Source organism: Poecilia mexicana, unplaced genomic scaffold, assembly GCF_051168715.1.
Source record: "Poecilia mexicana isolate PSO_F unplaced genomic scaffold, ASM5116871v1 scaffold_14, whole genome shotgun sequence".
In the NCBI taxonomy this organism is placed as follows: Eukaryota; Metazoa; Chordata; class Actinopteri; order Cyprinodontiformes; family Poeciliidae; genus Poecilia; species Poecilia mexicana.
Window position 1 is genome coordinate 16,459,946 of NW_028263383.1, and position 24,703 is coordinate 16,484,648.

Genomic DNA, 24,703 nt, shown 5'->3' on the forward strand with positions numbered 1-24,703 from the left:
TGATGCGAGTGTTCATGTTTTATATACCAACATTTTTATCAACAGATAGGAGAACATGTCTGAGGTTTTTTTTTTTCCACTTTAGGGTTGATACCGGCGTGTGCTGTGTGACAGAAGTGAGCACAGAGAAGATCAGCATCACACGCAGAGAGGATCAGAGTGTAGGACTTTGGTAGCTTTGATCAGACCCAAGTTAAAGACAGGGAATCGCCTCATTATGGCTTGTGGGAGATTAGTATCAAGTCCAACGACAAGCCATTACATAACACTGAAAAAACGGCGTCCGTGCCAATGTAAACAACGGTTTTAGAAAACCTCAGAGAGCGGCGTTTTCCATCACCGACGACAACGTCGACCCCGACTGCGCCACAGAAACGACTGTCCTGATTCCTGATCTGCTCTGTTTGCAAGTGACAGCGATCCAAAACGACGTCCAGTTAGGACCGGACATTTACTGCGAGTACTCACGGCTCCCCTGCCAGCAGGGGTCAACGTGGAATTAGCTGTATGTCGTCTTTTTTTTTTTACCTTTTTCCGCCCTGCCTCTTTGGCGTTTTCCTCACACTTGTCCGTGCCGTCGCCGTCGGGCCTGGGCCCGGGCCTTTGCCTGGACGAAGTGACAGACAGCTGCCTCTGAAGCCGCAGCACCTCCTTCTGAGACTCTCTGAGGAGTTTCTCATATTCCACCTGAGACGACTGAATGGGGGAATCCTGCAGAGGCACAGGAGGCAACATCTGAAATAATGTCAGGAAATGATGTCCGTTATAATAAAATCTTTGTTGCTTGTATGGTTTAAAATGAACTAACATAGTGTTCTAACCCATGAAACAAATGTAGATATAAACAGTTAATTTCAGTTAGATGTCAAATTTGAATGTTGTTTGATTTGTTTAACAAGACATCCGTAGACATCCTGTCGTCACTGTGCTGTATCTGTTCTCTGAAAACCTTTTTTGTTTTATAACCAACAGATGCTCAGATTAAGAAGAATCAGCTCCAAACAGGCACTGAGACAGGCAGCCTGTTCCTGCACTGTCATCTATCTGTCCTCAGCAGTGACGCAGCCTCTGTAATACAGGCTTGGGTTGGACGGCGCAGTACCCAAACTGTCCAGCAGAGAGCAGCCTTGTGGCAGAGATGACAACTGAGGTTGGATGGAGAAGAGCTCGAAAATGTTGGTGTTTTAGCTCGTTCTAGGCCAAAAACTGTGACTTTGATTACTATGAAATAAAATGTGCGTACCTTAGCTGGTCCGAGTCGTGCCTCCAGCTGTCTGCACTCCTGCTGCAGGGCAGCAATCTCTTTGTCTTTAGAGAGCAGTGCATCAGCATGCTGGGCCAGGTCACGAGCTCGTTGGCGGGCAAAAGCTCTTTTGTACTGCTCCACAGCAGCAGGTCTGATGAGCGAAGGAGGATTCACCTAGATTAGGAAATAAAGAACTTAGTGATAAAGTATTGAATGCAATAAAAAAAAACTAATTGAACATACACATATACTATTAAATCACAAAAAAAAAAAAAAATCAACATTAGAAGACGTGTAAATTCGAGATGATTGCATCGGCCAACACTGGCAAAATTTAGCTCCCAAAAAATACTAATGCTAATACTTAGCAACTGACTTTCCAGTGACACTTTTTCATTTACAATCACTACCAATATTTATGCGCATAGCAAGAAAAAAAAAAAAAAGAAATAACATAGTTAATGCTAATTATTTTATTGATCATATCTGGGTTTTTCTCTAATCGTTTAGGCCATCTTCAAATCTTAAAATGAAGTTCACATTGGGAGAAAGGCTACAGTGGCTCTGTTCGCTTTGTTAAAAACTTCACACAGTTGAAGCAGGAGAAATGCATTTTTATGACGTTTAAAACTGAGTGGTAATTTTCTTAAGCAGAATTCATTCTTTTGCAAGTTTAGTCCGGTTACACAATTAACTGGAACCACGTGGAAACACATCACCGAGCCAGCTTATCAACAAGTTATATCAAAACAGAAACATTAGCCTAGCACAAAAAACCCAAAAAACTGTTCAATATGAAATCATCATCAGCAGGAGCAAGATGGTGGGACAGTTTTGAAGAATGTAGCCATATGTGACGAGTCAGATAATTACATAAACAAGAGAGAGTGTGCGTGTGTGTGTGTGTGTGTGTGTGTGTGTGTGGGGGGGGGGGGGTGTGTGTGCGTGTGTGTGTGTGTGTGCGTGTGTGTGTGCGTGCGTTTGTTTGTAATACCTTGTGGGGACGATTTTTCTGACATATACTACGTTGTGGGGACCAATTGCTCCTTGTGGGGACCGGAGCCTGGTCCCCACGAGGGGAAACCCTGTTTTTGGGTCAGGGGTCAGAGTTAGAGCTAAGGTATGAATTGAGTTTTGGTTAGGGTTAGGAAAAGGGTAAAGGTAAGGTTTAGGCTGTAGAAATGAATGGAAGTCAATGGAAAGTCCCCACAAAAATAGCAAAACAAACATGTGTGTGTGTGTGTGTGTGTGTGTTTTAGAAAATATGCTGTTAACACTTGAGGCTCCAACAGTTCAAAATTTATAGGAACCACTGGTGTCTGTGGTAGATGGATATCATCACCGCAGGGAGATTGAAATGCCAGATAAGTGAGAAATTCAACCAAAGACTGAATCTATCAAGTTTGCATTAGATCAGGTCCTCAGCACATGACCACGACATAGGTTATTTTAAAATACGGTAATACAAAAGACAGTCTATCACATAACAGTATGCCGAGAGGCAAAGCGGTGGAATATTGCTACTTCCAGGTGGCTGAACTAAAATGGGACAATCTGTAGAGACAGATGAAGAACTATAGTCAAATGGGGTTAAGACTTTGTGCCACTCTCAGAGCCAGCCTGGCAAACTCTGATGACCAATCAACTAGTTACTGGGACCAGTAGAACTCGGAGCTCTTTGGGGAACGTGACCTTTAAACTGGGAGAGTTGCTAAATCAGATTCCAGGAACATCATCATGGCTGAGCCGAGATAACTCTATTTATAAGAACCTTTAAAACAACAAAACTGACCAAAGTGTTAGTCACAGAATGGAACAGCTAAAATACAGAGAAAGGTTCTCAGGTAGAGCACCCAGATAAAACACAGCATGTAAGTTCTGGTTGGCTGGTTTTTGTGATGAATAATTTATTCCTTTGAAGTTAGAAGCAACTTTTTTTTAGCTCTTGGTGAGGCATTGTGACCACAATAATCTGCATTTATTATTATTATTTTCTTAAGTGAGTAGTAGAAAACGAACTCTCAGCAAAAGAAAGTGTGGATATTTATCAGTGTGGCGTACCACTTTGAGGTTGGCCTCCTGTAGTTTTCGAGCCCTCTCCTCCAGTCTCTTAGCGAGAACAGTCAGCTCGGTGTTCTTCCTCCTCAACCGCCTGACCTTCTCCTCAGTCTCTGGGGCGCTGCTCTTTCGCTAAAAACACGAAAAACAAACATCACCATCACAAAGAGTCTGCAGTGAGTGGTCCACCAGCCAAACGAGCAGGTTTTAAGTCACATGAGCCGAGGAGGGGGTTTAACATAAAGATATATCCTGCCGATTTAAAGTCCGAAGCCTGTGCTCCCACAGACATGAGGCTAAAACTGAATGGATTCCGGTAAAAAAAAAAAAAAAAAAGTGTCGGAATATCTCTTTAAGTGTTCTGTGGACTTGGCCTAGTTTCTACAAAGCTTTTCATCAAGGGTACACACACACACACACACTATTTTTAGTCCTACCAGCAGGCCGTTCTCCTCCCTCAGTGTGTTGCACGTCTTCTCCAGCTCGTCGAGGGTTCGCAGGAGCTCTGAGTTCTGACGCACCAGCAGCCCGTAGTCTGTCCCATTCTGTGAGAGAACCACAACAAAAATATTCATTTTAGCATCTACAGCCTCCAGTTTTTTAAAAATACCTGAGTGCAAAACATTCTCAGGGAGGAACCAATTAGATATTGTGCTGCGGTACGGCGTTGTTAAAATATTTCACAGGTTTTTGCTTTCTTGTCAAACCTAAATGTTTCAAGTCATCAAACAAGAGCAATCCAACTATTGACATTACGATCAAGCGTATCCAGAATATCTGTAGGGTCGTCTCATTGTTACCTAAGGTAAAGAAGAATCTGTCTGTTGTCAATCATTGTTGACTAGTACTGCAGTTGAAAAGTTGCACCAATGCAGAAAAGGTGAGGCAGGAATTTCCTTATGCAACAGAAATGACGGTAAGAACAACAAACTTTACATTGCATTTTCTGACTCACCTTTCAATTTTTTAGTTCAATAACAGAATTATTTTCAAGGCTGCAATTGTGTGTTGACAAAGACACATAACCTAGATGTTGTAGATGACAGAGTTGCTAATCTGTAATTCAGGATGAGAACAAGGCTGCCGAAGAGAACAATGGTCACTGTGCCATAACATCCCGCTTGTAACCGAGACTGTAATAAGTAGTTTATCAGGCACGTATGGTAAGGTTCACGTTAGACTTTCAGCTCCCCTGCCTCGCTTTAAATGGGCCAGGTTGGAAATGAATACAGCGTCTGAAGTAAACGTTGAGTAAACGCAGGAAAAAGGACGTCCTCAAAGGAAAAGAGTAACGGACACATTCAAAATGTTTGAAGAGCGTAGTCTTTATGTTGCCCGTCGTTGGCAGCTGCAAACCACAAACTGATTAAAAACAGGAGAGCTTCTGTGCGACAGACTGAATGTTTACACAGGACAAGAGCATGCTGGTTTCTCCTGGCATAAACCATCAGTAGATCAGCTGTGTTCATGTAAACATCACAGTTTTAATCTTAGCCTACAAACCTGTATGTGTTCTAGAAATCAGTAGCATACAGTCAATATCTTGACCAATTCACGAAGGCAAAAATCTTGATAAAAAGGTCACCGGATTGTACATCTTTGGATATTTTGCCACAAAAATGCCAAGGGGCTGACACTTTAATGATGTTGTCATAGTAACTGTAGATGTGGTGTAATGACACAAAATGTACAACACAATTTAACTGCTATTATGAAAGTCAGAAAGGAAATATGATCTTATTCCCCCCAAAAACAAGAACGTACCATTACAGTTATGATAATGATACCAATTCCTTACATCTTGTTGACATAAACAAAATTTACCAATGATCAGAAACACGACCAGAAATATTTCCAAATACCAGCCGCCTCTGGAGTTGCAACTTTTAGCCAGCTGACATACAGCTGGAGAAAACTCTAGCCACTGGGATACTTTTGATGGCAGTTCATAAAACAAAAAGACTGTAACCACAAAAAGTATGATGTAAGTTCTGGGTATGCAGTACTTTCAGCGACTGGCCCAGTGCGCCTACTGTGAACATCTCGTTAGCAGACTTATGATATAAAATAGCTCTAGAAAGTCAACCTCTGGTATCCAGTCAATGTTTGACTGAATCGTTACGGAAAAATCTTGATGCAGTTTCCTGAAACAAGCTCATGTATTGTATTAATAGATTCCGTATACTGTCTAAATTAGGTGCAAACAGCATGCAGCCACAGCAAAAACACAGTCTGTCACTACAGGCAGCAGACCAGCCTTCCTTACAACCTTTAAAATCCATACAGACACAAAGTCAGCAGGTTCACTCTTGCACTCCAATGCTCTCTGAGCAAAGCTCGGCTCAGATTATCTCCAAAGTTTCACTCATTCCGTTAAAATGTGAACAACCTCACGTATTTAACAGTTTGATTTTGCACAGCACGTCATTTCACATTTACATCCTGGAGGAGCGCCGTACGAGAATGACATAACATTTTTAGGAGGTTTCGGCACCGCAGATCCTCCTGTTACGTTCGGGACACACCAAAATAAGGCCGAGTTATGTCTGCTGGTTAGCCACTCTAATTCTTTATGCTGCAGAAAGTATTCCAGCAAACATTCTGGGCTTTTGGTTTGACCACACGGAAAACGTTATAACTGTGATCTAGTGGAGGAAAGAAAAGGAAAAAAAAGAGCTCACGATGTATGCAGAAGCCATATCTTCAGTATATCATTACAATGATCTATTAGGACATGAGAAGAAACGACCCACAGCTTTGCAAAGCCTTGAAAAACTCCAGCAAGCAGCACCTCATTATAGGACTATTTGCTTTGCTGATGAGCATTTTTTTTCAGGGACACACAGAAATAACGCTTATTCAACTTTACTCAGTTCATTTATCACTGGGGCGAGCTGCATAGTAACACTACACACATAGACGGATACCATTAAAACTAAACATTAAACTCAGTATGTTAATTGCTTCTTTACTAAAGGGGCATAAAAAGACCTCTCAACTTGATGGATGAACCAGTCTCCACACAGAGACACATTATATCCTTATTTTTTTATTTTTTTATAAATTTAACATCAAGAACTAAATAGAAAGTTTCCTGAAGATATTTGATTTTACTTCACAACTAAAACACTAATTTGGGGCTAAGTAACGATAATTTGAAGTAACAAAGTCATTTAAACTAATGGAAATCTAAACAACTTCCTGTTACTTGTGACAGCTGTTATAATAATATCCAAGCCTTAATGTTGACATAACATAATCAGAGACCTGTCACAATAAACTATAATGTAATTATAGTTTTAAATGGTGTTTAAAACTATAATCAGATTAAATCAAATGGTCCAGAATCTTGTTTTAATTCCTTTCGGTCTGACTTATTTCTTTTGTTGTTGTCAAATCGTTTTTAAATTAGCTAGAACCCCCCCCCAACTGTTTTATGGCTCACAAATTGGTAACAAGGTTATACAGGGTGTTAAAAGAATTACCAGTAAACACTGTTTATACTGAAAATCAAGCCAGATTTACTCAGCTGCAGAATTTAATGAAAATATACACTCAATTTTAGCCACCAAATTGCTGATAGTTAAGAAAATCTATCACCATAATAAAAATTTATTTTAAAAGTTAGAAGAAGTCTTTGTCTAAAATGAGGGGACGTTTCTATCCATTTGGAGGAAGTTGTGCCAACATGACTTTTCTGCCTCTTCTGTTTTGATTTTAATCATTCTGGAGTCCATCCATGTCGATTTTCTGTTTCCTGTGAATCCTAATGAAATACCCAGGGGCTTTTCCTCAGGCAAGTTACACCACTGCTTCACGAAGCAGGAAGAAAAGGGCTGCAGTGGTGAGGTCTGTCCAAGGCCAGCATGCTTATTAGTATTCAGCCAATTCTCTCCCACAGCCTAATGTTTTTTTTTACTTATTTTATTTTTTTACATGGACCTGGCTCAGTAAAGCTGGGCAGATGTAACTCAGTAGCAGGAGGGCAGGGGTCTCCCCCACAAACGTCTGCCAGGCGATTGAGCCGGAAGCATGGCAGGAAAAGCAGCCTGTAACATTTGGGTCTGTCTGCTGTAGCGGCGAACGCTCAGAATATGCAGACTGCTCCGACACCAGAAACAACCGTATCTGCTGAGGACCGCAAACAATCCGATGAGTAGTGTCAGTTTTTAAATGTTTTAAATACCCATCTCTGCAAAGCCTTAGCATTGCTAGTGTGTGTAAAAGGGAAAAAAAATTATAGACCGTTATGTCTTTAAAGTAGACGTCTCACCTGGCTTAGTTGGAGATGCTGGACTGCTTTTCACCTAAAGAAGGTCAAATGTAAGGCAGATACAAAACAGTGTACTGAGGGTATTAATAATACGATGACATAAGAGGAAATGTTTCATTTTATCATGCGTTTTTGTAAATGACAAAATAAAATGTACACATCGCAATGCAGAAATGCACAGAGCTGAACGCACAGCTGTCCTCTGTCATCGTGACTGATTTCTGTTTATAGCGATTGCACTTTATGTCGTAGGAAAACATTTATGACATCTGAGCTTTTCATTGAGACTATAAAGCTCCATCATGGAGGAAATATAGACCTCTTCAAAATCACCGAGTCCATAAGCCGTTTTATGTGCAACTTGTAGTCTCACTCCAAACAGCATTGGGATTTTCTGTAAAGCTCCCGTTTTGTCTTTGCTATGAAGAAGAACAAAAAAGCTCAAAAAAGCAGGCAGACATGCATTTTATCCAATATCAGATATGAGACCCTTAATCTTATCATAAAGACTCTCAATCTCCTTTTATAACGGACACAAATTAGGATAAAAAATAATATTCAGATTTCAAGACCTGCAGGTACTGGTAAAATATATTAAAGAAAGTTAAAACAAAAGCATAATTGATTCTTTCTCACAGAATAATAGCGCTCATCATTTTAGCACTAGCTGTAAAGATAATTTAGCTCAAAATGAAGTATTGTATAAATTCTGTGCATTATGGTCTTCTTTATAAACGTTTTAAGCATTAACATAATGGCAAAACAGTGACAATATTTTATCTATTTCTTGTTGCCTGAAAGAAAACTGTGAACTCTGTAGACACAACAAGCAAAAAACAACAACAAAAAAAAGACTTACAAATAGTTTTTTGTGAATATTAACATTCAGGGCACATTTCCAGATTGTTCCTTTGCATTAGATCCAAGGGAAGCCTTTGCACGGGATAAAGAAATTCATTGCTTCATAGAAATGCTAACATCAGCATTTTTTTTTTTTAGTCCGACAGCTAGAAATCCCCCACTGGAGAACCCTCTGAGGAGTCTGGCAACAAGACAAAAGACACAGACAGGCAAATGAGCACTCATGCATTGCCATGTGCACTTCTTTGTTAGACATGATAGCTGAGGCAGCAAGAAGCCAACATCAGCTGTAATTGTTGAATAGTAACCATGTAGTTGACGGGTAAAGACGGGCCACATATTAAATTACAGTGGCGGGCCTAACTGTGGCTTTCTGGTTCAATTTCATTGACATGCTCAAGAGATTAAATGATTAAATTTCTTCTCACTTACATTTGTTGTTTAATACAGTGATGTTGGTCTCTCAGGTCATTAGTTAAAATGCAGAAAGATCATTTTGATAGGTGTTTAATGCCTTCTCATGATACAAGTATCATAGCAACAGTACCTACCTATTAAAAACACAAACAATAACAATAAATACTGGGGCTGAGTAAAACTCCAGGAAGATCAACCCCTCTGAAAAAACAGAGAAAAGAACTACAAAGCTGTTTGTGGTGCGTTTCATTACCACCAGAAGCCTCCCAATACTCATATATAAGTCATGAGGAATCCCTCTTAAGTGTCCTCTCAAATCCCCCCCCTGCATTTATTACATCTCATCTCTGCAGGGTAGCTGATGCTGACAGATACTGGGAGGTGGGGGGGTTCTCATATGGAGAGAACAAAGAGCCAACATGGGAGTCCCCATTTCTCCCCCCAGGCGTTCTACCTCCAACCTTCCTCGTACTACCAGCCATCAAATGAGCGTCCCCTGATTAAGCTCAGACAGAAACCGACATTGCTGTTTGAAATGTAGTTTTCTTGTGCCAAAATTGGAGCATATAAGAAGCACACAGAATAAATGTAAGTTATGTGGATGTACATTTGTGTGAATATTGTGTGAATCCCAAAGTCCAACATGCTAATTCAGATTTTAATGTACATCGATGTAATCCGGTTTTCTGGTGAATGTACCAGTGTTGTTTCTGGATTACGGCCTTCTTGGGCTTCCCTTCTCAAAGCAATTATAACAGTGCCTCTTCAACAAAGTAATTAAAACCCATTTAAGCATGTCTTCCCCTTCATCTCACACTCAACATATTAAACTGCCACAGCCTCCTGAACCTCCAAGAGCCTAATAAAGTGCCGGGAGTGTATAAAACGTCTGGGCTGTTGAAACAGACGAGGAGAGAAGCGATGGAAGGGTCTCCCAAACGGCTTCATTCACACAAACCCTCCACAAGCATCACAAGACAACAAATCTTGACTTGTTAAGAAAATTACATACGCAAAAGAGCAAGAGAAGCACCATCCCCCTACATAACAGCAGCAACATTTATCCTGGTGTGGAAAAACAGTTTTGCAGAACTTTAATATTTAAAATTCCCACTGATCATCACGACTCAAATATAAGAGCGTGCAAATCGTAGCATATTTAACATCAAACAGATTGGATGGGTCTTTTTAAAATAATTAATGCAATGTTTTCGTCTAAACCTAAACTCTGTAATGTGCTTTTTCCAAGCCAATGCAGCCTCTCTCAGACACACATAAAAAGGTTAGCGTTCACCATCATAATAAACAAGCAGACATGTCTAAGGCAGAACTAGGCACCACCTTGAGAACGGTAACCAGCCCGTGGTTAAGCTAAACGGTCTCTGTTACCAGGCGTGTAAATAACAGTTTTTGTTCTGAAAGCCCATTTTAATTTACTATTAAAATAGACATCACCTTTTCACCAAACTGAGAAAAGGCCACTGAAGATGCAATATGTAACTTTTACAAAAATATAAAAGTATTTGGTTAAACTGCCACCATGTCATGTGACAGTACGGTACGAGACAGCTAGTCAGTGAGAAAAATCAAGCTCTTCCACCTTGTGCTAGTGCTACTATTACAGTCTGCAAAAATGCACCGATCCTTGTGAAAAAACAGAACCAGAAGAAGTGTTTTAATGCTGTCAATAAACTTCTTGTATGCTGCTCAATGTGTTAATGGTGGAAAAACAACTCACCATTACAGGAAGACGTCGTCAGTGGCTATGCTAGCTACCCTTAGCATTCAGGCTAAGTTTTGTTGAACCAGCTGTAGCTTAGCAAGGAGAAAGCAAGAGGGGGTACTACATTTAGAAAACCCTCCTCCTAGCTCTGATTGGTTGTTTCTGTTTCTATTACTATTATTTGTGCATCTCGTAGCGAATAAACTACAAACTATGGTTTGTAGAGCCAATCTAAGGTCCAAAGGCTGCAGACCCCAGGTCTAGATTACAGGTACCAAATTTGGCCTGCGAGAAAATTCAGTATGCCTATTGGACCTGGCCTGCTATTAAACACTTCAAAAATTACACATCTCAAGATGTTTATTTATTTTGAACAGACAATCAAAGGTAAAAACAGGAAATAAATATATAAGAAATGCTCACGCCAACTGACATGAAATTTTACACAATTTGTTTGAAAAGGAAGAGGTAGAAGATTCAAGGTCTTATGATTTCCTGCCTCTCTATCCTGCTCTGCATCAACATTTCAGTTAGGATTCCTCCTTCTTTGTTGATATTCATTAGCAAATTTTATGATGGAGCTTTAGCTGAAGTTCAAGCTGGAAGACTCCGCCCCCTCCATTCACCCATCAACGTCATGCTCATCCCCGTCCTCAACCTGGACCTCACCCTGCACGTTCAATCAGCAATCAGGCTCGGCATAAAAGGATCCACACCCAAACCGTCAGACGCTTCCCAGCTGCGTTCAACCCACCACCTCCCCATCTCCACCCTCATCCTTCGGTTCTCCAGGATGGAACCCTTTCCTGACCACCACCACCAGTGTCGGGCCCCGGGGGAGAGCATCCCTAATCAGTTATCGGGATGTTCATCGAGTTCACATCAAATCTCAGCTCAAATCAGCTGCCGGGGCCCGAGCGCCAAAGAACTGTTATTCATTGCTGTCATTAAATCTTTTAATTGTTCCTTTTTCTCCGTCTGAGTCTTTCCAGATTGAACTACTACCAGTCAAATAAGTCCACCAAAACAGACAAATGACAGGTGTAAAACTGAAAGTTTCTGGGTAGGTGGGAGGCAGATTATCTGTCCACAAAGGTAAAGGGCAGACCTGTTGGTCTATCATCATTTCACTAGAAGCCGAGAGCAACAAAATCCCACTGGGGGGTTTTCAGCAAATAAACCTGTGTGGCAGAAGCACTGTGTTCTCTCTATTAACAAAATATTGACTGGGCCATCCTTCACACTTATTGCTCGCTCCACAGAATGAGAACTGAGGCTTAGCAGCAGTTCTCTGAAATGCAACAGTCAAGAGAAAAGAAACAGCAGGTAAAATGGACTCTACATCACAATTACCTCTGGTATGCTGGGGCAATGTGACATCGAGGCTTCAATGTGAGAATAATGTAATTTTAATACAAACCGCAAGAACATGAAGTAGAATGGGAACGTGACGAGCTTCTCCTTCATCTTCTGGTCGAAAAGCATTTACGCTCATGAGCAAAACACAATTTAACCTTGACAGAAGCCCGAGCGGAGGATCAAACGACATGGAAATGTCACAGAAAGGACAGAGCTCTGGGGATGTGGCTCAACAAGCACTTCGTTTATATACAAAACATCTTCACATCAAAATATTTCTTCCCAACGTGTGTGAACCGAAAGTGGATTCTGCAAAAGATGACTAGAAACATCAACATATATCACGTACTTTGCGTTGTGCATTAGGATAAAAGCTGTCATCATTAAGGCAGTGATTGCCTGTCCATCTGGGGCACTTTGGTCACTATTGAACTTTAACTGATACAGTGAACCAAAAGGAGAACAAGGACTTCTACATTCTTTCAATTCCTGACACAGCTTTACGGTGTACAGGTAATAGCCAGCAGATTAAATGTACACTGTAAGGAAAAGTGACAGCTGAACAACGCTTGTAACCTCTGTTTCACTAAGACTAAGCGCCTCATTGCAGCCAGATGGCAGCCAGACACTCAGGCATGGTTCAACTGGAATATGGGGAGGAACCAGTACCCCAGAGATTCTCGTTGCACTCCCCAATCAATTATTTACACCACATAACATGGCTGGCCAATCAAACACACACACAGCCGCAGAGACATGCAAGTAAATATGCCCACCAACACATACGGTATGAAACCACTTAGCAAAGATCAGAAACAGAGATCGATCTTGTACACATATTAACCTTTTATGGACTCATCACAAAAAATGCAAAGGCGAGTCTAAAAATAAATCTACCCCATCTCCAGTTTCCAATGCAAGAATTATTGCTTTTCTTTAGTGTCCTATGATTGCTACCTAAATATTTTGTGATTTTCTAAAAGAAAAACAATCTGTTTATAATAACTTCAAAAACCAGAAGCCTGAAGACAATACAGGTGAACTGGCTCACTCTTCAAGTCATGTCATAAATGTTCAAAACAACAGAAATATGCATATATATGTATATTTCATAAGGACTTAATTTAAGTAATGTATGGTAAACATGTTTCAGAACAGCAACCGTGCCCGAGTATCCCAGATTCTACATGTACCATTTCAAAACTTACCGCGTTTATGCAGAGGAGTGATAAAAACAGCTTTCAAGACAATTTCTTAACTCTGCCGCATCAGTCATGAAAACAGCATGACCTGATGCAGCTTTTACAGATTTTCTGCTGAGCATCCAGTTATGTCATTTCACTCACAGCAGGGCTAAGAGATGTCGACGAGGTGAAGGTTGTAGATACCGTGCTTGGAGCCACAGATAACAAGCCAGCATGCATGTTTAGTTTGGCTTTCTTTCTGCAAAGAAGAAATTGTTCAGGCGACTGAGTAAACAGCACTTTGCAAAACAATAGTTGACCAAGTGTCAAAACTCATCAGGTTATCAGAGTTAAAATTATTACCAAAGGTCACACCAATGTTCTTAACACAAGAACCTAGAGGATACTATTGTACATTATGATCAAACTAAATAAATAGTCTTGCTGTCATCAAGATTTTTGAAACATTTTCTTTCCCATTGTAGGGGCAGGCATGCCTCTACAACTTCTGCAAAAATTAAAAAAAATTAAATAAAAATGAAAAGCCATGGTATGGTTTGCAGCCCAGGTGGCAATAAATATAATAAAAACAGAGCTAAACTCAAGGCAGAGCCCTGTGGGACACCAGAAACAAAGGAAGTGGATAATTAAAGTATTTTTCATGATGTGTAGTCCTTCATATATGAAGGAAGTTAAAATTAGTTATGAGTTAAAATGTATGTCTAATGTAAAGTCAAAACAAGACCAATGCTGACATAAATAACTAAAAAAACTAAATATACAGCATGATGTGAATGCATCATAATCCAAGTTGTAAAAATATCTATTGCAACTTTTGCTGAAATGGCATTAGAATTAAAATCTTATAAATGACATAAATAGAACAATGTGTTATAGAGTTATTTAATATAGTTTGTAAACTGCTGTGTTGAGATACCAGTAGAAAAGAAAAACGAAAAAGCTCAGACTGCTGCAGCCACCTTAGCACCATCATTACAGGAGTCTGGGTTGCTTACCTGGCTTAGGTGAACAGACAGAAAATCACAGGTTGTAGAAATGATTTCCTAGATAAAACCCCCACTGTGAAAACACAGCGAACTGTAAGGAAGCCTGATGGTGCAAACCAGGTGTTAACAAGAGCAGACAGACAACCTGACAGGGAGTTAAGGACTGTTCACATAGAGTTGTGCATGCATCTTTGTTCCAACAAATAGAAAGACATATTTATACGGAAACTTTCTCTGCCGGTCGACAACCTCTGCACCTACGTGTTACATCTAGGAATGATTATCTTTAAGGATCACCAGTAATGGCAAAACAAGAAAAAGTTTTTGCGCTTCTAACGCAAACATGTGGTTGGACCTGTGGTTATTTATCGCAAAGTGTTCTGAACACCTGATAGACAAGTTCTCGTATGTAATCCCAGCAATATTTTACTCCCACAAAAGATTACTTTTTAAATTCTAGGCTGAAAAAGAGTCAAATCAAGGCTATTTGTGTTAAATTCACAGCTGATCCTGAAGGGTAATCTGAATGTGACAACCTCCTGCTGAGGAGCCAACAAATTGCAGACCCTTGCTGTGAAATGACCAAATAATCTTTCCTAATGTGTCATTTAATGCTTCATCTCACCGGCTGCGGCCACACATTTGCTCCCAGGTTGGGCGCTGACAGTTTATTAGGGAGCTTTTGTTTAGCCGCGATTACGTTGATAGGGTAATAAAGAGACGGAGGTGGGGAATGCAGCAAGGATCAAATTACTAGCTTGATGAAAAAAGCCTGTCAAGACTAAGGACACAATGAAAATCGTCAAAAAGTGAAAGTGGAAAAGCATAAAGAAAATATATCAAAATGCTCTTCATATGGCTGATTTTTAATGCTAGGAAAGTATTTATACTCATCACATTTTAACTTCAATGTATTTTACTGGGACTTTATGTTCACATAAAGTAAGGCATAACTGTGGAATGGAAGGAAGTTTACAAGTAAAATCAAATAAAAAATCTGAAAAAACATGGTGTCTTTGTGTGTATTGTTAAAAGAGAGCCATAAGGAGTCATCGTTTAAGTTTTATCCTTCAGGATTGACGTGACAGCTGCTCCATGTTGACGGGAATCCTGAAAGCAAAGCCTGTTCAAGTTTACAAAAGATCTGAAAGTCGGGCGGAGGTCTACGTTCCCGCAGGACGACTCTAAACGTACAACCAAAACTCCAGTGGTTTAAATCAAAGCATATTCATGTGTCAGAATGACCTAGTCAAGGTTCAGATCTAAATCCAAGCTTTCAGAACTGATTTTTACAAATAGTCTCCGTTTAATCCGACTGGCTTTGAGCTTCTTTGCAAACAAAAGTTCAAAGTGTATGAATACTTTTACAAATACTGTATATCACTGAGTATTTCTCTATATTGCACTGAATTTCCCCAGTGAGGGACAAGAAAGGGAATTATATTGTATTCTTCTATTTCATAACTCAGATATATAAAAAGTGACTCCACTGGATTCTTCTTAGTCTAGAGTGGATAAATTGTGTAATTCTACAACAAAAGAATAAAAATCAACTTTAGCATGCAGTCTTTAGCATGCAGTCTGAGTTGTGCCTTCTTTAAGGACACCCATACGAGTGAAAATAGCTACTGGGTCATCCTAAGTCAGAATAACTCATGGCAAGCACAACTTTGCTCCAGATAACTTGTCTGCACAACTATAGTGTGTGAGCATGCTGCTCACACTACCTCATTCAAAGGCTTCCTGGATGCACATTCCTACAACCTTCAGGCATTCAGATCTTATTTAGTGTCAACAGTTGGTGGACATAATTAGTTTGTAATGTGAATCATGTTGCTGGAATAAAAGTAAGCGGTAAACTCCCCCATCAGTAATGGAGCGAAAAGACACAAACGCCGCTTACCTTTCGTAATCCTTCCATTTCAAACCCATGGAGGTTTGCATAAAGCGAATGGTGCCTCTTTCCTAACAGCGACGTCTTTAAATGAGCAGGAGCTGGGATGTCCTTGTCCAAAAGCCCACGTTTCTTATCATCCTGCTCCTGAGACGCCCTGTGTTCCTGCTCGCCGGGCCGGCGTCCGAGAGCTTGCGTTTCTTCGGGGCTCTCCATCTCTGTGCGTGTCGGTGCAGGTTCGGGCTGCTCGGGCCGAGCGCACAGGTCATACATCCCTCTGTTTAAGCAAACAGCATCAGAGGGAATCTGCGAGACCAAATGAGGTCCGCAGTCAAGTCTGACCCTTCCTCCCTACATGCTCTCTTTAGGTTGACGAGGATCACGGTTGTCCTGTTCTGCTGAAGTTTCAGAGGAAGTGCATTTTTCACAGCAAAGGCAGAATGTCTCAAATCAAGCAAGGTTCATTTCTTGGCATTCTTGTCAGATACTAAACAATATGCCTCATAAGTGTATTAATGAGTTTATGTAGTGGAGACAGATTAAGGTAGTTCCAAATGAAGCAGGAGCTTTAAGCAGCATCCATGCTCTTGTGCGGTGACGTTCTCCAAATTGAAGACGTTCAGTTCCATGTTTCTCGACTTGGCTGTTAAAAGCTAGCAACTGATTGTCATGGCGCTGTAGCAATCTTTTGCATCTTACTTCAAACATTTATGACGAACAACCGTGGCTTGTCTCGCTCCTTCTCGTTGCTGGCGTCTCGGAGGTTCGGCGGGGACAAGAAGAGGAGCACACGCAGGCTCGCATTTTCACCGTGCATCATTTCCAAACCGCACACGCAGGCTCAAACCGAGTCCCAAACGAGGCTGGATTTGGCACCGGAAAACATGGAGAGAGTCCAACTAACAGGTCTCCATTCCTGGTCTCCGTTCTTGCAGCGAGGCTGGGATGTGGGTGGCACGATGACTCCTCAGCACTGTCGTCACTGACGCGGCGGCCATGTCACAAAGCGTTTTAATCCAAATTCCACAAGACTCGACAGGGCTGCTTAATCCCATCTTATTTATATTGCAATAAAAGGTAAGGAACGAGGACGGAGGGAAAAGCCAGGGAGTCTAAGACGGCAAGTGCCGATGAGAGGAGGGGGGCAGGGAGTACTGCTACCCTTGTCCTATCACAAAAAGGCAAGCTTTGAGTCGGGACCCAATCATCACAGCGGCTACGGCTCGTTTCCATGGAGATGACGCTGGAATGATGGTGGCTGCCTATTGATTGTGGAGAAGGCAGTGGGCGCTGCAACAGAGGGAGGCAGGCAAAAGAACAAGTGTGCCCTGTCCAAACTGATATTTTACTGCAGCTCTTCAAAAAGAAAAAAACGCTTAACCACTGATTGAACTCACAGCTTCCTGAAAAAGCTTCAGAGACAGATACATGAATGTTTGTAAAGGTGCCGCACGTCAGTGTTTAAATTACAGCAACCACTCTGCTGTTTGGTCTTGTAGGTTTGGAAGAAATATTTCAGCTATTCCAGCACAATAAAACTAAGTCAGAACAGTGATTTATTCCCAAACGTCACAGGATCGATAGAGAAGAAGAGAAGTCACAATCACGTCTACTTGAACTCCCCCATGTTAAAATTCAATCTAAATTCAGTGTTGGCAGTAGTTTCTCACCTTGTTTTTAAAGCTGATTTAAAGTGTAAACGCTTGCAAATAATAGAGTTTGATTTCTACCACTGATTAATAAGTGAAAGGACGGCTGGACGGGTCGACATACAGACAGATGGAAGAATGATGCCTGATCAATCAATAGAAAGACGGATGGATCCAAAGGAGGTATCGGATGTCTGCAGTCGCTCATTCTTATTTTTATATCGTTTACCTTTGTGAGAATATTCATCCTCAAAGTTTATCTTTAACTTGCTGCTGTGACGTCTGAGTTTCCCCACTGTGGGACAATATATTTCTATTCCATTATTTTCTAACCTAATGAAGGTAAGCATTAATGCTACCAGAACTTATTATTTTAATACCACCAATATATTGATTTTGAGTCATTCTACTGATCATTAGCACTTATGAAACCTTTTATTCTAATCATTTGCCATCATCCAACTTTAACTTAATTTGATGGCAGATGCATAGAATGACAAAGTATTGGAGCCGTCACTGCTCAATTAACTAGTTTACTGTAGTATGTTTTATTTATTTAAAAGCGATTTACCATTTCTCTAAGTAAATCAAAGCAACACATTCAAAGCAATGTGAGACTGTTGCAACAAAGGACTGGAAAAATTTATACAGCAATAAAAAAAAATATATCAAAGACCTCAAATCTTATGAGATTAAACGACAGAGCCAGGAATACAATTAGGCAGAAATGAAAATACGAGAAATATGAAAAGGTGGAGCAGAAAGCTTAAATCTTGTGACACACAAGCCCTTTGTTTTGCTCCGAGAACACTCTTTTTTTGCTGCAGACTATTTCATTATTCATAACAGTTTACCCACAATAACGAGGTTTTCTACCCTGATAGCAGAAAACAAGCCTGCTGTAAACACTTTAAGCTCCTCTTTGGCATTTTTATGGCTTAAATTTACTGCCTGACTGGTAGCGGCATCCACAGCGGCAACTCCACCAGCAGGGAATAACGTTTTCCAAGATAGATGCAGCAGCACACATGCAGGTTACGGCCCATGAACCAGTTAATACGTACAACAGAAAGTATTCCAGCCAGCTTTTTCCAGAGAGCATCAAACCACACAGACACTGCATGGCTGGACAGAATGAAGCTGCATTCAGGTCCGTCAAGATCAGCGGCATTGGCATCCCATCACTCAGACGTATTTTCAAAAAGCCGCCTTGACAGACCAATAAGGCAGGTGTTGGTCAAATACAGACATATTTCGGTGAACGGCTTTTTGCTGAGTGCCAGAGCACATGCTACATTTGTTATTTATACTTCTATTTAAAAGGCGTTTTCTTTTTTTCTTAGAAGTGGCTCAAGCTTTGATGAAATGCTGAATTTTCTCTTTTCAAATCTCATTTGAAAATTGAGATTTGAGTGGCAGAAGCAGGCTGCCCCATTTCTGCCACTCAAACCGTCCCGTAAAACCTCCGCCCACTTCCCTGCTCTCTGCATACATATATTAATAACTGCTACATCAGGCATCTTCCAATTAACTGAATAAGATTGATTCGTGTATTTCTAAGGAATAAGTGAAAAACTGGGACTGAAAAGAAATGTCTGAACTAACAAACATAAACTTCAATGTGACAAAGTGATGCAACTTGAAGTGGGAGAATCATTAAACATGCTTATTATTCATGCAGTTACTGTACATTTGTAGTCAGTCATTGTTGCTCTGATACTCAACACGATCCAACCAACTGCTTTAAAGCAGGGTAACACAAAATACCCTACAAAATTTATCTCAGGAACACAATAAGGCCATTACTTAAAACAAAGCTTAGAACAGCAGCATTGAGACACAATATCCGGTTCTTCACTCTAAATTACCATCCAACAGCTTGTGGAGAGGCATGCACCTTCCTGTGAAATCTAAGCTTGCCATTCTTGTCGATCTGTAATTTAGGAATCAACACAGCAAAACTCCAAACAATTCATATTTCCTGTTTACCCCTTGCTTTGTTTACACCTCAACAATGGATACGCAAGGATTTCCACATGAGAGACGCATATTTACGCCAATTATTTTACACTGCTGTCTAAATCCACAGGCCCACATTCCAGTGAAGACCAAGAAGCAGCTTTCAGCTACACAGGAAACTACAAAAGCTGTTCTCAGAAAGGAACCCCAGCCAAAACATTCACGACTATCCTGTAATGGATGATCAAAAGAGCTGCCACCTTTAAAACATACGATTAATCTAAAATTAAATTGCATAACCTATTTTGACCTAAAAGTCTTTGTCACACAGAACGTTAGTACAAAGCAGCGCATTACAAGGTCCTGTACTGCGGTCAACAACGCAGAGTTGAAAACGCTGGTGAAGAGGTGAGCCAGAAGAGTTCGACTGGTGTGCGCAAATTTCACTTTAAGAAAAACACTGCGATGGACATTTGGATAAAACCAAGGTAGAATGAAGCCTACCTACTGCAACGGTGAATTATACTCTCACCAGCGCAAGAGCAGTTTTTAGCTAACATTTCTAAATTATGTTTGAAACAGAATAACTTCTTTTAAACCTTCCTTTATGAAAACCTGGAAAACTGGGACATTTAGTTTGAAACAATAAAACATTTCCTTCTTTTAAAAACTTGCATTTTTACGTTTCAAGTTTACAAGGTTAAGCATCGTGATTGTGATTAATCTCAGCACTACTCAGATTCAATTTTTTTAATCGACTGGCAGCACTAATTTGAGCTGCTGAAGACCGCTATGGCTTGTGGTTCAGGGGCATTAGGCGTGAGAAGTAACGTATTCATTCAAAGAACTGCATTAAATCCAACTAACTAAAAGAACATTAGATGATGTGGTTTGTATAAAATGGTTTCTCTCTTTATTGTACGATAGACAACTATAAGCGTAAACTCACCTCCATGTTCCTTCTTGAGCATTTGGTCGATGACGACTCGTCTGATGAAGAAGACTCCGCCCACAGGGATGGACGCTTATCCTGAACTGCACGGATGGTGGTGTTGGGGTGATGCATTTCCAGAGAGTTTATCTGACCTCCACCCCTGACCTCGGTGGAGGTCCATGGCCCAGCAGTCTGCAACCCGCCGCTTGAGAACGGCTTCTTCAGATCAGGATTGCGCTTTTTGTTGTGCCAGGGCAAATCTCTGAGGGATGTTGTTTCCAGCTGTGCTCTGGAGCTGCTCAGGAGTGGTGTTGACTGACGGGGATTACAGCTGTTATCCCAGACCAGCTTCTTTGAGGATTGTTTGGCTACATAGCTGGGTGGTCTTGACCTTGGAGTCCCCTGCAACAGCCTCCCATGGGCCTCCAGAAGGCGGCAGAGGAAGATGGCTTTCTCTAGCTCGAACTCTCGCCTGTGGTGAAATTTATAATCTGCCCGTTTCCCATTTATCTTTTCATACAGCGTGAGCAGCAACTGCTCCAGCTTTGATTGTTCACCGCCGAGACAAAAGCCGTCTTCCCCCGAGGACTGTGCCTTGCTTTTTATTTGTCCCTCTTTGGCCAGAAGATGTCTGCTTTGGTTTCGGTCCTTTAGGTAAAAACGCCTGGCTGCCAGCTCCCTCACGGTCCTCTTATGTTCCCGCTCTGCCTCTCTTCGCAGGCTCCGAAGCTCCACGCCGAGCTGCCCGCAGGCCCACAGTGTTTGGATCTTTTCTACCTCCAAGTCGGCCTGCAGCCTCTCCAGCTCTCGTATGTAGTCCGTCTGGTTCTGGCATGACCTCTTGGACAACAGGGCCAGAGGGTTATCCCTGCCTTCTCTCATGCTGCCTCATTCACAGCACAACATGCAAGTAGGGTTCGAGTAGTTTTTATTATTATTTTTTTATTTCTATACTGGAGGGCATGCATCGAAACAGGAAAGAGGAGCAGGTGAGTGATGGCTGGATGGTTAGCAGACATGCAGCATGCATTTTTTCTTTTTTTTTTTTTTTTTGAACACTGGACCAGTGGAAAGATGAGACTGTAGAAGGTGAGGGAGAAATGGAAAAGTGATGCAGATTCATTTGTTAAAAGAAAAAAAAAAGAAATCAGATGAAGAATTTTAGTATTGTAATAGCTCAGATAGCTCAGGAATTTCTTCATGGTGTGGCAATTTATGCAAAAATTAACAAATATCAAGTAAGAAAAGGCTGTAAAAACTACATGGAAAATCTCCTCTTAAAACCAACAATCATAGATGGGGTGTTTTACCCTTATAAAGCTACTGCTGTTGCTGGCTGCAGGCCTGTGACTATCAGCCTATTATATTCTCAGTATTACTTTATAAACAGCAGAATGGCAAAAAAATAAAAGAAAACTTACACAATTTAGCAGAAGTCTATTAAATATTTGTATCTTCAGTCTATGTATAAAGTACTTATCTTTATAACTGTATAACTTTAAAAAAGGCAATAAAACCAGTTTTATTTTTATTTTTTTAGTCAAAGTCATGATTTTATCTAAGCTATCTTGAAATAAAAATCTCATACCAGCTTTTGCGAATCATCAACTATGGAAAAAATTATTGTCATTTTTAACAAAAACAAATTCATACTGTATTGTTAAAAGCAATTGAAAACATAATTGTTTGTTTGGTACATGCCTCATCATATATTATCCTATACTGCAGCTTATTTTAAGGGATTTCTAGAGTTTCTATAATTAAATATTTTTTTTCCAACAAAATGCACCAAATATAATATTCTTACAAAACTGCCAAACGATTGACCATGCTTTTGTTTGATATATTCTTTGGTGAAGTCATATTCCCTGTAACTGGACTGAGTACTTGTTCTCAAATTTAAAATGTAGCAGACAAGCACGTCCGTGTATTTTCTGTCGAAGCAACAAGTTAATAAGCGAACTTTCCTATTCCTATTTAACGGTGCAATAAACCGTGCTAGTGATGTTTCAGAGGATGCTGCTGGACGCCGACATGGAAACTTCGCTAACACAAGCTAATTAACAAGCTTAACTTTGCAATGCCAAACAGAAGCATTCTGTCAATTAGCTCAATTGTTTAATGTTATGCAGTTAAATAAAATAAAGTGTGTAGTATTTTAGGGTTGGCACGGCTAAATGCTAATACGTTTGATTAGCAACAGTTAGCTAAGTTTTCTAGCTTGAACTTATATGAAACTCACCTCTTAGCGGACACTACTGTTATAGTTGACTTTCGCCAATGGAGACATCTTCTTTTAACCACAGCTCTTATATCGACAGAAAAAGTTCATGCGCAAACTCTGTCTCTCAAAATTAGTGTTTAAAGGTCCACAGAGTCATGGACTAAGAGGTTTGTTTATCTGCCGCTGTCCAACGCACTGTCCCCATCCACCGTTATCCTGTTGGCGAGCACCAGTGCTGCTTTCAAGTCTACTTTACGATGTCTGTTCATAATTTTAATACCCGTATTCCGTAACTTTTTCGTCAATTAATCTCGACTTTCATCACCAATACAAACAAGTCGGAAATTCGTGATAGTTTAAGGAATTAGATTCTTCGGCATAGTAGATTTTAAATAGGGTTCGGTATAACATTTATCCAAATGTACACGTTTTGGTTATGTGTCACTCAAGAGGTGTTTATATATATTTATGCAATTACATATTACTTCTCTCTCTAAGGAAAAAGGTTCTAAAAAAGTGCTTAAAATTTATTCGTCCGTGTATTTTTAGCCTTAGTAATCAATTAGTTAACGCTAGATTAGATCGTAAATACAGCATTATTGATAGTACTTGAACGCAACGCGCTCACAGCGTTTATCTCAGTATATGGGACTTGGGTGACCACTAGTGGTTACATTCTGCAATTAAAGGTCAAGAAATGTGAACGCAATATCTTAAAAGAAACGAATAAAGTTTTAAAATTAGTTGTAGTTGTAGAAGTGGTAGTAATATATTAAGTTGTCATAAATATAGCCTAATAATAATGCAGAATAGTCCTTCAATAATCCAAAAGCCTGTAATTCTTTTTGAAGTAACCCATATTTGAAGTATCTTTTATTGCAAAGCCTATCAAAAACAATACTTCTAAAACAAAATTAGAGCAAGAGTTACTTGAAATATGTAATCTGAAATATTTTTTGAGCAACAAAACAAAAGATGCAAAAAAAAAAAGCCCAGGTGCAAATGAGTAAATCATTCATTACAGAATTCACAGAAAAACTTTGATTTCAATATCCAGGTGTTGGATGACAAGCCTATTGTCGATGCTATGAGTAACACCTGTGCATTATATACTGTATCAAGCCACAATGTTCTAAGTTAAAGCAACCCATTAAGGGGAATTCAATCCGCCTGTGAATTGCAATATAAACTCAGACTTTTGTTGGCTTCATTTATTATGCTGTTTGTGTCTATGTGACATTAATGAAAGAAAAGACATTGGTGTAACTTTAAGAATGTTACACACTTATCATTCCGGAGGAGAAACAAACACAAAAGAGGTCACAGCATATATAAAAAAAAAATCAGTAGTCAGAGAAGTTTATTTAGATTAAAAAAAAAATCACAAAACTAGAAAATAAGGGTGCCAAATGCAAAGAGAAAGATCAATCACTTTAGAAGAATTCATACAAAGAAAAGCGTATGTAGAAAATTTATGCAAATGTTCACATAAGTGTTTGATCAAATAATAGTAACACAGAGAAACCATGAATCACACTGTTCTCTGTTTTCATAGAACAGCTGCATTTATACTTAGATTACATTACATATACGTTGACTCCACTTAGTAATTATAGGTCATTTCTGAAAGTGGTTGCAGTGGACTTTATTTTGGGACGTCAAAGCAAAGGGGCATCAAAATAAAATAAAGCAAATGGAATTTGCAAAACGTTTTCAAGCTATTTGAAAATTAATCCTTGTTTGATTTTTTGATGATTGAACTGGAATTTATTGAGTGCTACAGTTGAATACACAAATAAGTCGCTCAATAAATCTTCATATATGTTGACATTTCAATAAAATTGGAAATTAACATTTAAAACAAATAGGTACATCCATAAATAATTGTTGGTATGTTTTAATAATTTAATAAAAA

General features: G+C 39.9%; 1 protein-coding gene across 1 annotated transcript in view; it reads right to left on the reverse strand.

The window, feature by feature from the left end:
- tspoap1 (TSPO associated protein 1) overlaps positions 1 to 23,031 on the reverse strand; it is a 66,926-nt gene extending 43,895 nt beyond the window's left edge. The window contains exons 1-6 of the mRNA XM_088012276.1: positions 22,807 to 23,031; positions 20,580 to 21,644; positions 3,742 to 3,849; positions 3,308 to 3,436; positions 1,244 to 1,420; positions 529 to 711 (exon numbers count right to left, since the gene is read on the reverse strand). Coding sequence (XP_087868402.1) covers positions 529 to 711; positions 1,244 to 1,420; positions 3,308 to 3,436; positions 3,742 to 3,849; positions 20,580 to 21,446 — 1,464 coding nt within the window. The 5' untranslated portion in view covers positions 21,447 to 21,644; positions 22,807 to 23,031. The remainder of the gene's footprint in view (positions 1 to 528; positions 712 to 1,243; positions 1,421 to 3,307; positions 3,437 to 3,741; positions 3,850 to 20,579; positions 21,645 to 22,806) is intronic.
- Positions 23,032 to 24,703: the final 1,672 nt, after the last annotated feature.